This window comes from Sinocyclocheilus grahami, unplaced genomic scaffold (assembly GCF_001515645.1).
Source record: "Sinocyclocheilus grahami isolate Dianchi unplaced genomic scaffold, SAMN03320097.WGS_v1.1 scaffold543.1, whole genome shotgun sequence".
Taxonomy (NCBI): domain Eukaryota; kingdom Metazoa; phylum Chordata; class Actinopteri; order Cypriniformes; family Cyprinidae; genus Sinocyclocheilus; species Sinocyclocheilus grahami.
Window position 1 is genome coordinate 889,325 of NW_015505722.1, and position 14,371 is coordinate 903,695.

A 14,371-nucleotide genomic window follows, 5' to 3' on the forward strand; every position below is an offset into this window, starting at 1 on the left:
TACTGTGTGTATATATATATATATATATATATATATATATATATATATATATATATATATATATATATATATATAGAATAATATAAAATATATTATTTTTATATTTATATTATATTTGTATATATTCTTTTTAATCATATATTTAATCTAATTTTTATTTTAATAATTTTACATTTATAATTAAATTATAATTACTTTATTTTTGGTTTTTCATTTAAATGTTAAGTTTTGAAATTTTGTTGTATGCATTTGTCATTTTTATTTAATTTCTTTATTTTTAAAATGTGTATAAGTAGCATTTATAAAGTTTTAGCTTTTAGTTTTGGATCTGTTTTTAGTTGTTTTAATACTACAATTGATTGCTTCTGTTGTCCTCTTTTGTAAGTCGCTTTGGATAAAAGCGTCTGCTAAATGACTAAATAATAAAATAAAATAAAAAATAATAATTTAGAACAAATAATTATCATTGATTTCAAAGACGATTTTTCACATTTGAGCATGCACTCTTAAAATGAAACCGTGTAAGATTCCATTAAGATCATTTAGCATCCATAGAACCTTTCTATTGCACAAAAAATGTTTTTCAGAAAAACAAAGTTCTTTAGATTTTTATGATGATTTTAAATGTTCTTCACACTAAGAATAAAAAATGGTTCTTTTAAAAACTGCTCACTTAAAGTTTGTTTGCGGAACTAAAAATGCTACTTTTATGGCACTCTTATGAAACCCTTTATTTTTAAGAGTGTGCCCAAGCACAAATGGGATTTTCAACAAATTATGATTTAAATTCAAAATGACCGAAAACTTGGAATAAACATGAACACACGAACTGTGCAAATGACGTGACCTTTATGTTGTTTTAAAGGTGCTTTTTTATCATTTTGAGATTGATAGTCTCAGTCCCTATTCACTTCCATTATATGGAAGCGAGCAGCATGAAAATGTTTCTAAATATCTCCCTTTCCATTCCACAGTATGAAGACAGTCATATGGTTTGGAACACCATGAGAGGGCATTCAAATGATGACAGAATGTTGGAATTTCAGATGAACTATTAAGCATTTGCCAGGAAAAATAAAAGATGACTACCTGTTGGACTATGTTGTTGAAATGCGATGACAACACCAGCATCAGAGGCATATGGACGTTTTGATCGGCAAACAGCTCAACTGCAGGACAAAAGAAGAACACAAGTCTTCAGGCCAACAACCAAGAGCATGACTCGCCCACGTCCACACATCAGAACGGCTCAGTCCAGCACGGCTCTCCGTGTTTCGTCTACACCCTGGCTTTTTTCTCAGCTCTGGGTGGATTCCTGTTTGGCTATGACACAGGAGTGGTGTCTGGAGCCATGCTCCTGCTCAAGAGGGAGATGAACCTCAGCTCTCTGTGGCAGGAGCTGCTGGTGTCCGTCACTGTTGGTGCCGCGGCCGTTTCCTCTCTGGCTGGAGGGTATCTCAACGGACTTTACGGCCGGAGAATCTGCATACTGCTCGCTAGCTTCATCTTCTCTGCTGGAGGAATCATCCTGAGCGTCGCACACAACAAAGAGGTTCTTCTGTGTGGGAGGCTTACGGTTGGGCTCGGGATAGGTAAGTCATATACAGTGTATGTAAAACTGTTTGAATTCAGTTTGTGTGCCTTATCGTTTTTTTATGTCCTGTGTTTTAGGAATTGCATCTATGACCGTGCCAGTCTACATCGCTGAGGTTTCACCTTCTGAACTCCGAGGTCAGCTGGTCACCATTAACACCCTGTTTATCACCGGTGGCCAGTTCGTAGCTAGCGTGGTGGATGGGGTCTTTAGCTACCTGCCCCATGACGGCTGGAGGTGAGTAAAAACGGAAGTTTTACCTCTTAAATTTCATAAAACATTATCAATCTTCTTTTTCAGATTTTATTGTGCTACTGGTATATTTTTGCTGCAACACAATCAAACTAAATAAATAAAGTTTTAATAATTAAACTTAAAAATGAATAATTTAATTTATTTATTTTTAAATAAAATATATGCAAATTACATTTAATAAGTAGTCAATACTAATACAAAATATACAAAAATGAATCCAGTGGCTCATGCCGCTTGGGGAGAGATGTTACGGTGTTATTTTAGTCTTATTTAAATACTATCATAGAATTTATTGATATTTTGAATTAGCTTTTATATTCAATTTTAATTTGTTTACATTTTTGTAATTTTGTTTTGTGGTTTTGTTATTTTTAATAATTTGTTTATCAATTTTAGTAATTTTATTACTTCAACTTAAAGTTATTTTATTTCAGTTAGTTGCCAAAGCATAATTTCTAATTTTCATTTAAGTTGTCATCTGATTGATTTTCATCTATTTCTGTTTATTTTATTAAATTTTTTGAGTTTTATTTCCAGTTTATTGCTCAATGAACATAAACAAACTTTAATATATTTAGTTGTAGTTAACAAACACTGGTGCGTTATATATATATATATATATATATATATATATATATATATATATATATATATATATATATATATATATAATATGTATAAAATAATTACATAAAACAACAAAAACTGTCCGAACACCTCAGCTACTGCATAACAATACCCTGGCAACCACCATATAACAATATAAATATATTACATACATATAATACACACATACATATTACTTATACCTAAATACTGTATGTATTAAAACATTTATATGTAACTACAAATATTATTAAAAATAGACATATTCAGACATTGTGCTGGAGAAGTAGAGAATGTGAATGTGAGATAAAAATGAGGTACAAATGTGCTTCATAAGGACCTGGTTTTTTGCAATCATTTTTGAATTATTTTTGTGTTCATGTATAGGTATATGTTGGGTTTGTCAGTTGTTCCTGCTGCGCTGCAGTTCCTGGGGTTCCTCTTCCTCCCGGAGAGTCCTCGCTGGCTCCTGCAGAAAGGAGATACCCAGAATGCTCGGCTGGTGCTCAGGCGGATCCGTGGCGGTGTAAATGTGGATGAAGAGTATGAGAGCATACGGAGCAGCATTGAGGAGGAGAAGATTGATGCTGGAGGTGAGATCATGCAGACGTCACAGCACACACATGGTGCTGAGTTCAGGAAATATCTTCTATTTCTGAAATTGTGACTGCTTATCTTCCAGAGGGTCCAGTGTTGTGGCGTATCCTGACGTTCGCTCCAACACGGCGTGCTCTGATCGTGGGTTGTGGCCTACAGATGTTCCAGCAGCTCTCAGGAATCAATACGGTCATGTAGGTCACTAGAACACATTTGACTTTATCAACACTTTATCCATATGACTCCCTGTAATATGACTAAGGCCTGGTCACACTATGAACAATAACTGTAACGATAAGTATATTAGCGTCCACAACACCACACGATAACGTTCTGTTTATTATAAGCGTGCGCTGTCATGTTGTTGTTTGCCATTTTAAATACTTAAGCCCTTTAAAGTGAGGTGGATTCTGATTGGCTGTCAATATTTTTATCATTCATCAGTTAGAAAAATAGTTCTGAAAGTGATTCCAAAGCTGTCGTTCCTCTGTGGCGTTATTGTTATAGCCGTGATGCACCAATGTATCGTCCGTCAGTATTTATCAGATGTTTTTTTTTTTTTTATCAATTTATTGCCATCAGCAGTAAACTAGCTAGATTACCTTAATGCATGCATTTTTGAACTTTGCTAACGTAACGCATGATCAAAAAAGTTAAATAAGTGAGCAAGTGACATATATCGGTATCTTAATTGAACAATAGTTGTTTGTTAAAATTGGTATAAGTATCAGCCAAAACAAATCCAATCAGTGCATCCCTAGTTAACGCTATTGTTGTCGTTATCGTACTTGCATTATCGTAATTTAAGGCTACAGTATATTTCAGAATTGGAATGCAACTTTTTATTTTATAATTCTGACTTTTTTATCACAGATGTTAGAATTGTAAGAAAAAAGTCCGAATTAACTTCACCTTAAAAAATTACCTCTACTTTACCTTAAAAACACACGCACACACACAATTGTGAAATGTGAACTTATAATTATGTTTATAACTTTCAATTGCAAGATATTAATCCGCAATTCTGAGAAAAAAAAGTCAGAATTATGAGATAAAAAGTTGCAAGCCTCCATAGTATGTGAAATAATATAGAACAGTGTAAACTTTCAAAAGTTGTGTGCATACCGTCTACATTATATATACTGCGCACTGTGGAAAGAGCTTTATTAGTGTGGTAGCATTCAATTTTGAACATTACCTAGGACTCCAGTTACTAATGTTGTAACAGTACTGTCTATTTTAAGGGAATCAAATGATCTCTCTGAACGCTGCAGGTACTACAGCGCCACCATACTGCAGATGTCTGGAGTACAGGATGATCAGATGGCCATTTGGCTGGCTGCTGCCACAGCCTTCACTAACTTCCTGTTTACTCTAGTAGGCGTGTGGCTCGTGGATAGGGTGGGCCGCAGGAAGCTGACTCTGGGCAGCATACTAGGTGATGATTCAGACACAGCCATGAACACGGGTTCTCACTGACAGATTGAAGTATGTAGTGTTGTAATGCCGGTGTGCTATGCATGACTCAGGTACTGCTGTAAGTCTGATGGTTCTCGCTGCGGGTTTCCTGCTCTCGGCTCAGGCCTCTCCACCCGTGACCTTTCACCCCAATGACCCCTCCCTCCACAACTCCACCTGCATTACATATGGGTGAGTTGTGCCTTTTAGTAGTCTAGATCGACCTATGGATTTTACGGGAATAAGGACTATGCAAATAAGAAAAAATAAAAGACAATGAAAATACCATACAATATATTTGAAGATAACTTCAGAATATGCAAGTATATACAAATATAAAAGTAGTTTGAGAGTGTAAGAGACTCGATTAAATCATCTACAATAAAGTGGGAATACGCCGCTGAGCTCTTCTGGCGCTTTCTCGTTCCTGTGGTGACAACGACTTCTCTGATTGGTGGAGCTCTTTTCAGGATTATGGGTAGTGTAGTTATTTAGCGGGAGTTACACTGTTAATCAGTTTTGTAAAAATGTTTAAATCACACTTACTTGTGGCTTTTACAGAAGCTTATATCATCGCTTAAAGGGATATTCCACCCAAAAAGGAAAATGTTGTCATTGTTTACGAAGTCATAGGGTGAGTAATGACATAATAATGACAGAATTTTCATATTGGTGTGAACTATCTCTTTAACAATCTCAGAGCTGTGATTTGAAAGGTTTATATGTAACTGTTTATTAAAATCGATCTCTCTGTGGAAAAATTAATGGGATTTTTACTTCAGGAGTCTGACGGTTGCGCTCCATAAACTCTGGATCTTGGATGTGCTACTTGACATATATAAATCTAGTGCACGAGTGTGACTGCAGTTTGTTTCTGTCTGTACACTGAAGGCTCTGTGAATCCTGCATGTTGAATCCAGATTGTGGTTTCTGTTACGGGAAGAATGGCACAGTCGTGATTGAGTCCTCATGTATGCCTGTAGACGCGGCCAGCACTGAGGCAGCTGCAGCGGGCAGGTAATACATCTATAGATATCTCTGCCCTTGTTAAAAGAAGTGCACTTAATTCTATTGAATGTGCACTTTTAGTGTACTTCAAATTTTAAAAGTATATTTAAAAATAAAAACAGTTCTTGCATGTGGGGCTGCCCGATTATGACTTAAATCATAATTGTCGATTATTCCCTTGAAATTGTAATTGCGATTATTAATTACAGTTATCACAATTTACATTCAATGATGTTTATACCATTGTTTAAAGAAACTGCATGCCATATTTTTATATGAAAATAAACAAGCTGAAAACACTGAAACTGAAAAACTTTTATTGCTTCTCTACAGCATTAAGCCTTAAATGTCAACTATACATTGGATTGGTTTCTTATTTAAATAATGAAAAAAGTAAAAATATGCATGGTATTATAATGTTATACTAACACAAAAATTAAAACAATGGAAAATACCTTAAGATAACCTGTAGAAAGAAGACATTTTTTGACTGTACTAAAGCATAAAAAAAACATAATATTTTGAGATATTTAGGAAACATGCAAAGTTCACATACTTGTTTCTTTAAAAAAACAATGATACAATCTGTTATTCTATTTTGAAATGTGAGTTCCGTGTCGGAATGCCTGTTTTCATTTTGGTCTGTGTGATTCCGCCCACTGCCAGTTTACCCAATAGTATTTCGACACCCCGGGTTGCCAGTTGGTGGAAAAAACATTGTATTATAGCCATGAAAGCCAGCAAATGACTGGGTCAGAGATCACAGACTCTACCCGACCTAAAAAGCATCGGCATCCATATAAAAAGCTCTTTGACCAAAATCATATTAAAATGCAGATAAATCAACTCTGCAACTTACAGCGTAAAGCTCATCTCCTTCCATTGTCAATTGCATTCGTTCCTGTTGTGTGTCCTCAATCTGGCAACCCGCATGAGTGTCGAGTCTGAGGAGGAGGTCCAATATTGTTAATTTGGACTGTAGTATACATTTCAACCACTAGCTGTCAGTTTCCATAATAAGGAGGGGGGGTTATGCAAAAGTGCACTTCTTTGCTTATGATTTATAAATATAATTTTAACCTAAATGTTAACCTAAATGTTTCAGTAAGTCTCGTCTTGTTCATATTCATTGAGGTGTTCCAATGGCACACAGGAGAGTTTAGGTGTATTCTGGGCCTATAACTACTGCCCAACATCTTACTCCTGGATTGTTCTGCTGGGTCTCATTCTGTATCTGGCCTTCTTTGCCCCAGGTGAGAGTTCACTCAGTTCACTGGAGCTTAAAGTCACTGTTAATGACCATAAAGCCTGATGTCTGATGTTGGGTTGTGTGTTGGAGCAGGTATGGGTCCTATGCCGTGGACGGTGAACTCTGAGATCTATCCACTGTGGGCCCGGAGCACAGGGAACGCATGCTCTGCGGGGGTCAACTGGATCTGTAACGTCCTTGTGTCTCTGACCTTCCTCCATGTGGCCCAGTGCCTGACATACTACGGTACAACACAGTACACACACACGACACTGATCACCATAACTGTATTTAGGTACTGTACAGATTCCGTCAGCAGCTACAATCTGCCCTTTTGTACTCACTAGGGTGTTGCTAGGTGGTTGCTATGCAGCAAGGTTGTTCTGGATAGCTATGCATTCAATAGGGTGTTGGAGTAGTTGCTAGAGTGTTGCTTTACAGTTGACGGGGTTCTAGTTAGGTGGTTAGTATGTTGTCATGCAGTTGCTAGGTTGTTCTGAGTACAATGGGTGTTCGGGTGTTTGCTAGCATGTTGCTTTGCGGTTGCTAGGGTGTTATAGTTGGGTGGGTGTTACTTGTAGGCTGCAGTTCACTAGATTGTTCTGGGTTGTTGCTTGGGTGTTCTGAGTGGTTGATAGTGTGTTGCTAAAATGTGGTTACTACAGTATTTGAGTGGTTACTAGGTAGGGCTGTGCAAATAATCAAATGTGATTTTCACGACTGACAAGCTACGCAAAATTGCGTTCAAAATCGCAGGCAATTCATTGCCAATTATGAACGCGATATTGCGTAGCTTGTCAGTGAACTACGGCTCTGTGTAATAAATGCCGCTCCATCTGAAAGCACGTGCTGGAGATTTACTACTAATCACAGAACCGGCTTTACTGACAAAATGCGCATGAAAATCGCATTTGATTATTTGCACAGCCCTATTACTAGGGTGTTGCTTTGGGGTTGCTAGTGGATCATTCATGTTCATAGCACAAACAATTCTGTTCTGTACATAGTAAAGTTTAATGCCTATGTTTGTTCAGTAGTATTAGTAATGCTTGACTATTCCATCCTGACTGTAGACTACTGCCGAAATGTGTCTATTGAATGGTGCTATGTGGTTGCTAGGTTTTTCTAGGGCATTGTAGCTGCTTGGGCATTCTGGGTAGTTTCCAGGGCATTGCTAAGGTTGCTAAAGGGTTTTTAAGATTGTCGTCACGTGGTTGCATAGTTGTTCTGCGTGGTTTCTTGGGTGCTCTTGGTGGTTTCTAGACTACTCTGTGTATGCCAGAGCATTGCTAAAGTTGTTGTCATGCAGTTGCTAGGTTGTTTTGAGTAGTTGCTATGCTGCTGATATGGTGTTCAGTTGGTTGCTTGCATGTTGCTTTGCAGTTTCAGGGGAATTGCTAGGGTGTTCTAGTTGTTCTGGTGGTTCCTTGGTTGTTCTGAGTGGTTGATAGGGTGTTGCTATGCAGTTGCTACAGTGTTCGAGTCGTAGCATTTGGGTCATTGGTTCTGATACTAGGTGGGTGGTTACTAAGGTGTTTTGAGCATGTTGTCATTCAGTTCTTAGGTTGTTTTGAGTAGTTACAATGCACTTGATGGGGTGTTTGGGTGGTTGCTAATGTGTCACTCTAGGGTTGCTAGGGAGTTACTGGGAGTTGTTACTAAGGTGTTTTGAGTGTGTTTGGTGAGCTGCTATGCAGTTATTAAACTGTTATGAGTGGTTCCTTGGGTGTTCTGAGTGGCGATAGAGCATTGTTTTGGGGTTGCTAGGGTGTTCGAGGTGGTTGTTCACGGATAATTTATAACCATAGCACAAATGATGCTTTACTCACCAATGTTTAATACTTTAGAGGTTTGTTCAAATCACTAACCCTAATGGTAGTAATGATGCTTCCCTGCGGTGGGAAATAAAAAGCTAAAAACCAGCCTAAGCTGGTTGGCCACAATTTAATAATAATCAGCTAATAAATAATCTACATTTATACATAGACTATTGCCAAAATGTGTCTATAGAAAATGAGAAAATTGTATAATTTTTATTTATTTCAGTGTAAATTTCTCTTTTGTCCAGGTGCGTTCTTCCTGTACTCCAGTCTGGCTCTGCTGGGCTTTGTGTTTGTGGTGGGCTGTCTGCCGGAGACCAAGGGTCTGCGTCTGGAGGAGATTGAGCCTTTGTTTGGGAGACAACTGTGCAGCTGTGGAGCTGGCGGCAGTCAGAGCGTTCATTACATCCGGGTAAACGGAGGAAACTACCACTCTGATGAAGACGTTACTGATGATGATTAGATACTGATGAAGATGATTCATGGTGTGAGGGATGCTGTGGTTCCCATTCCAGAGATTCAACGTTCTAGTTGACTCATGTTTCAAAAACTTAAATGTGTCAATTTAACTATATTGATGCTTGATAAGCACATGAGATTTTATGAAGATCATTTTATATTTCTGCAGTGATTGTGTTTGCACAAGTACAGATTAGTAGTGTTACAGACAAATGTGTTGTTTACTTAAGTAAAGGCTGTCTGGATTCATGAGATCAGGAAGTGAGATTGTTATCCAAATAAGTGCTCTGGAGTGCGACCCATGTGCATATACTTTATTAAACTATTGGGAGACAGAACAAATAGAGATTGTTCTTTTCATGGTGTATAGAGCTGTACATTCATCTTGTAGAAATTCTGATTCTAAACTTTGAATGAATGTTTCACACAAAAGTGAAAATAATGTCATGATTAACACTCCTTAAAACCTTAACTGTTCTTTTTTCTTAAAAGCCCTTATTCTCACATTCAGATTCCTTTTAGACACACGCTGTCTGACTCCGGAATTAAAGGAATAATTCACCCACAAATTCTGTCCCCCTCATATAATTCTAAACGTGTGTGTGTGTGTGTGTGTGTGTGTGTGCGTGTGTGTGTGTGTGTGTGTGTTTTAAAGGGATAGTTCACTCAAAAATGAAAATGTTTTCATAATTTACTTACCTCATGTCATTCCAAACCTGTATGCAAAGATGTTTTGAAGAATGTTGGTTACCAAATGGTTTCAGGTCCCATTGACTTCCATAACATACTATGGAACATTTATACATTTCTTCAGTGTGTGTGTGTGCATGAGGGTGAGTAAATGATGACAGAATTTTCATTTTTGGGTGAACTATGCCTTTAAGGATCTTCACGTTTTTGTTTCCATGCAGTGACCAGTTTAATAGTGAGCATGAGCTGTAAACTCCAAAAAGGACACACAAAAAAAAGCACCGTAAACAAATAAAAGTTATATGTACAAAATATAAATGTATGTGTTTTTTTATTAATAAAATAAGTACAATTAGTTAAAATAAAGAAATAGCAGCAAACTGATAATAAATAATGGCAGAGTTGTGGCTGAACTATTCCTTCAGGTGGATTTGTGGGTGTGGTTTGAGGATGCGGGCTCATGGTGCTGGTGACTGATGATGATGATGTTGTAGATCTGGTATTGTTGAATGAAGCTGGCAGTGTTTGATGTTTTAGCCCCGTTTGGAGTTGGGAGCTCTGTACTGTGCGACTTTGGAACCAGAGAGCAGAATTTCCTACATATCAGTGAGTATCCACTGTCAATGAGTTTCTTTTACACACTGCAAATAAGATTACATACTGCTTTATCACTTGTTTTTATTTTTATAAACTGGGGAACAAGTTAAAGGGGTCATATGACGTAGCTAAAAAGAACATTATTTGGTGTCATGAAATGTGTTTATGCGGTTTAAGGTTTAAAAAACACATTATTTTCCACATACTGTACATTATTGTTTCTCCTCTATGCCCCGCCTTTCTGAAACGCGTCGATTTTTACAAAGCTCATCATTCTGAAAAGCGAGGTGTGCTCTGATTGGCCAGCTATCCAGTGCGTTGTGATTGGCCGAATACCTCAAGCGTGTGACGGAAATGTTACGCCCATTGCCATACTGTGATGCCTTGTCCCGGCCGGAGCGACGAGACAAAAACATTAAAACCCATTATAAACGAGGCATTTGTTGCATCCAGTGGGGACATAATTACGCATTATAATGACTTATTCTGTCTTTTTACGCATTGCGTTGCATTGTGCCGCGTAAACATAAAACCCTGTCTGCATTTGTGATCAGAGAAATGACAAACAACAAGCACTACTCTACACTGCCCAAAACTCGCATTTGAATCATCAGTGGCAAAAAACGTACTTACAGTCTGTGAGTCAGAAGCACCAGACTGTCCTTGCAAAGTTGGAATTGCCCCACTTTATTGCAACAGACACCGGCATTGTAGTCTACTCTCCCAGGAAACTGTCCTCGTCCTCCATAAAATGCACAGCACACATCTGAATATTTGGGTTGAACTGTTCTGGAACAGTGTTGTAAATACAACTTAACCACTGATTTGTAGTCGTGTCCTCTTTTGGAAGACCAAACAAAGTAGTTTCGCTTTCACAACGAAACACACAGCGTCTTCACAACATAGCGGCAGCGGCAACAACAATACTACAGCAACAATAAAGTTATGCCTTCTTTCTTTGCGTGAACATTTGGGTGGCTGGCGTTATGCAAATCATCCCACATAGTGACGTAGATATGTGGGGGCGTGTTAGAACGAGCCGTTTTAGGTAGGAGTGGCTGACTCTTAACTTTTATAAAGAATATCTCTTTGGATTTGAGACTTTAGTCTTTGCAACTTTACAGATCTTCTTTTTGCACCAAGAGCTTGTAACACTCCAAAGAGAAAGGAAAAATTGAAATCGCATCATATGACCCCTTTAAAATTATTTTCTGCTGTAATCGAAAGATTTTAGTAGAGCTTCAATCTACTTTGTGTTGTGTGGGGGGGGAAAACAAATTTTTCAGACTGCACCACATAAGAGATCGAGTCAACTCAACTGATGTTATTATTCAATTTTTTTTTCTGCTGCAGTTGCAGTAATGATGACCTTTGATTTGAAGATTCATTTAATGGAAATAATCAAATTGTAGAATCACATGATGATTTTCCATTATAAAGCAGCTTCATTTGTGATGTGAATTTTCTACTTTAGTAGTTTTGATATCTTTTTCCTCTGGCACTGCTCTAAACATTTATGAACCTAATGATACTGATATTATAGTTAAAAAAGTATAAGGAAGATTATTAGAGTATGTTTTACAAAAAAAAAAAAATGTCAGCCTTTCTACTTAAACATATCCTGTTTAATTCAGTGTGTTACTTGCTGTTTCTTTGTAATTCATTTAATCATACACTATTTAATTTTTCAGTGTACTGTTCTCATTACTTCTGATTCTGTGTTCTGTTATAAACCGAAAGACAAGATACTCATTGTCAATCATTGAGGCAGTTTAGTCACATTTTATATTTAGATGCTGTTCCTGAGAAGACTCTATGAAGCTGAAATTGCTGCTGATAACTGTGCAATTCTGTATTTGTATATTTTCAGATGAATTAATGTTTCTGAATGGTTCTTAAGCTGGTTGTGTAAGTCTCTTGGTGGTCTCGGCTCCGCCAGGCTGAAACCTGTTCAGTCCTGTCCCAATCTGACCCTCTTTGACCTCTGTACCCCTCATTTAGCCCAAAGCAGGACACTGATCCACCACCCTCTGATTCAGTTTTCACTGTTCATTTTATTCAATTAGCTTAAAATCACCTACATTTCATAATAGGCTTATTTTATGTTCACATTTACATGTATACAGTATATTTAGCAGGAAGTGACTCACAAAAGCAATTCATCAAACAGCAAGTAATATTTGTAATATCCAATGCCAGGTTTACTAGATTAGGAAGCAAGAGAAGAAAAATCGTTTTGTGTTTGTGTGTAAGTGCATTGGTTTTCTTACAACAAACATGGCATATGTTGCTCTAATGTGTCTCAAACGTGAGGGCAAACTGTAGTGTACTGTATTGATAGAACGCGTCCTGTATACTGTACTATGTGTGTCTCTGCTGTCGGCTGGCTCTGGTAATGTGAGAGCGAGTAACTGGACACAGTTTGGCAGGAGGTCAAGACCCTCGAGCTCCAGTGCTGAACTGTTTCACCTCTGTTACAGCACTGTCATGCACTCACAGTCAATTCAAGTTGAAAGTGCATTGAGTTAAAGGAAATTATTAAATGAAACTGTGACAACTTGAGAACTTTTTTACTACAGTACACTCCCCCAGACCCACTTACTGTAGAAAGATTTCCCCAGTAGCCTGTAAAATGTGTGCTAAAGTTAAAATTGAAATGTAGATTAAATAAACAAATGCTATTTTATTGTAATGTCTGAATGCATTCGTCCTGGCTCAGAAAACAGATGAATTTACAAGACTGTGGTGAAAAACAGAGCATTACCACATGAGAGCGCACAACACCACTGCATCAGATACAGCATGAACACACAGACATATATTGAATATGGCATTTTTATTATTATTATTTTGGTAACACTTAAAAGTCTTTTTATATAATGCATTATAAAAGTAGTTTTAATGCATTAATTGTGCCTTGTAATGCACCTTATAATGCATTGTATGATTTCATGAATCCATGTATCCACAGTTTATTGTTATTATTACAGTTTATCTATTTATTGTTAGTATTTATTGTAGTATAATTCATTAAAACACATGACAAACAAACCTTTGAATATTAAAATGTGCTTTAACTTTAGTTACAATTATTTATGAAAAGATATAATGCTTTACAACCTATATTATGATTAACTTTATGATGCATTATACATAAAGGCTTTAAGTAGTGTTATCATTACTTTTTAATACAAAACAAACACAAATATATATATATATATACATTTATAAATATGTATATTGACAATAAAATTATATTTAATAATATAATAATACATTTTTACTTGATTGTATTATTATTATATTGTTATTATTATTCTTTTATATAAAAAAATAATTTATGTTGGCCTAGCCACTAATGCATGAAAATATACTCAAACTTCAAAACAATTCATAGTATTTAATAATGGAATTAATATCAGTCGTGTGTAATTGCAATAGTTTGCAATTATGTTGAGCGTCTTTTATTAATTTATTATTATTATTATTACTCAAACTCAAATAATGAATAGTAAGTCATCAAATGATTAATAATAGCTGTGTGTGTACTTGTAGTTTGCAACTATGCAGAGCATCTTTTTATTATTTAATTTAATTTAATTATTTTTTATGCTTATGTTATCTCAGAAGACCAATGAAAAAGCCAACAATTATACAGTTACTGTGGGATATATATTTATTTACATCTATTTATTTATAATACAATATCTATCAAATTAACAAAATAATGACAATTATTTCTACTGTTATATATATATATATATATATATAGTTATTATTATAAGTAGTATTATATACTTTTATGTATTAAATATACCAAATAAAATAATTAGGTTCACAATAAATTGAACAGAAGTGACTTCAGAGGACAGAAAAGGAAATAAGCATATCAGTGCATCTGTGCAGATATATCCACAATATAAAGTCATCTAGAATATCTAGAGCAGGGATCCTCAAATCTGGCCCTCGAGATCCACTTTCCTGCAGAGTTTAGCTCTAACCCTAATCAAACACACCTGAGCATGCTAATCAATGTCT

The 14,371-nt window shown here is 36.3% G+C and overlaps 2 protein-coding genes across 2 annotated transcripts in view; one reads left to right on the top strand and one right to left on the bottom strand.

The window, feature by feature from the left end:
* The window catches only part of lrrk2 (leucine-rich repeat kinase 2), a 54,155-nt gene extending 52,915 nt beyond the window's left edge, over positions 1 to 1,240 (bottom strand). Inside the window, exons 1-2 of the mRNA XM_016238547.1 lie at positions 1,231 to 1,240; positions 1,090 to 1,169 (exon numbers count right to left, since the gene is read on the bottom strand). Coding sequence (XP_016094033.1) covers positions 1,090 to 1,169; positions 1,231 to 1,240 — 90 coding nt within the window. The remainder of the gene's footprint in view (positions 1 to 1,089; positions 1,170 to 1,230) is intronic.
* Positions 1,241 to 1,277: 37 nt separating this feature from the next.
* slc2a13b (solute carrier family 2 member 13b) lies at positions 1,278 to 11,769 on the top strand. Its single transcript, XM_016238583.1, has 12 exons — positions 1,278 to 1,592; positions 1,672 to 1,831; positions 2,843 to 3,048; positions 3,138 to 3,246; positions 4,327 to 4,490; positions 4,582 to 4,702; positions 5,402 to 5,527; positions 6,653 to 6,771; positions 6,861 to 7,013; positions 8,836 to 8,999; positions 10,274 to 10,342; positions 11,687 to 11,769. The coding sequence occupies exons 1-12, from the start codon at positions 1,352 to 1,354 to the stop codon at positions 11,693 to 11,695; spliced, it is 1,641 nt and encodes a 546-aa protein (XP_016094069.1). The 5' UTR covers positions 1,278 to 1,351; the 3' UTR covers positions 11,696 to 11,769.
* Positions 11,770 to 14,371: the final 2,602 nt, after the last annotated feature.

Bases quoted from the DNA above. Each gene is read 5' to 3' on its own strand.
- slc2a13b (XM_016238583.1), top strand. From the start codon at position 1,352: ATGCTCCTGCTCAAGAGGGAGATGAACCTCAGCTCTCTGTGGCAGGAG. The intron at 1,832-2,842 runs GTGAGTAAAAAC...GTTCATGTATAG, and splicing joins CTGCCCCATGACGGCTGGAG to GTATATGTTGGGTTTGTCAG. The intron at 7,014-8,835 runs GTACAACACAGT...TCTTTTGTCCAG, and splicing joins CCAGTGCCTGACATACTACG to GTGCGTTCTTCCTGTACTCC.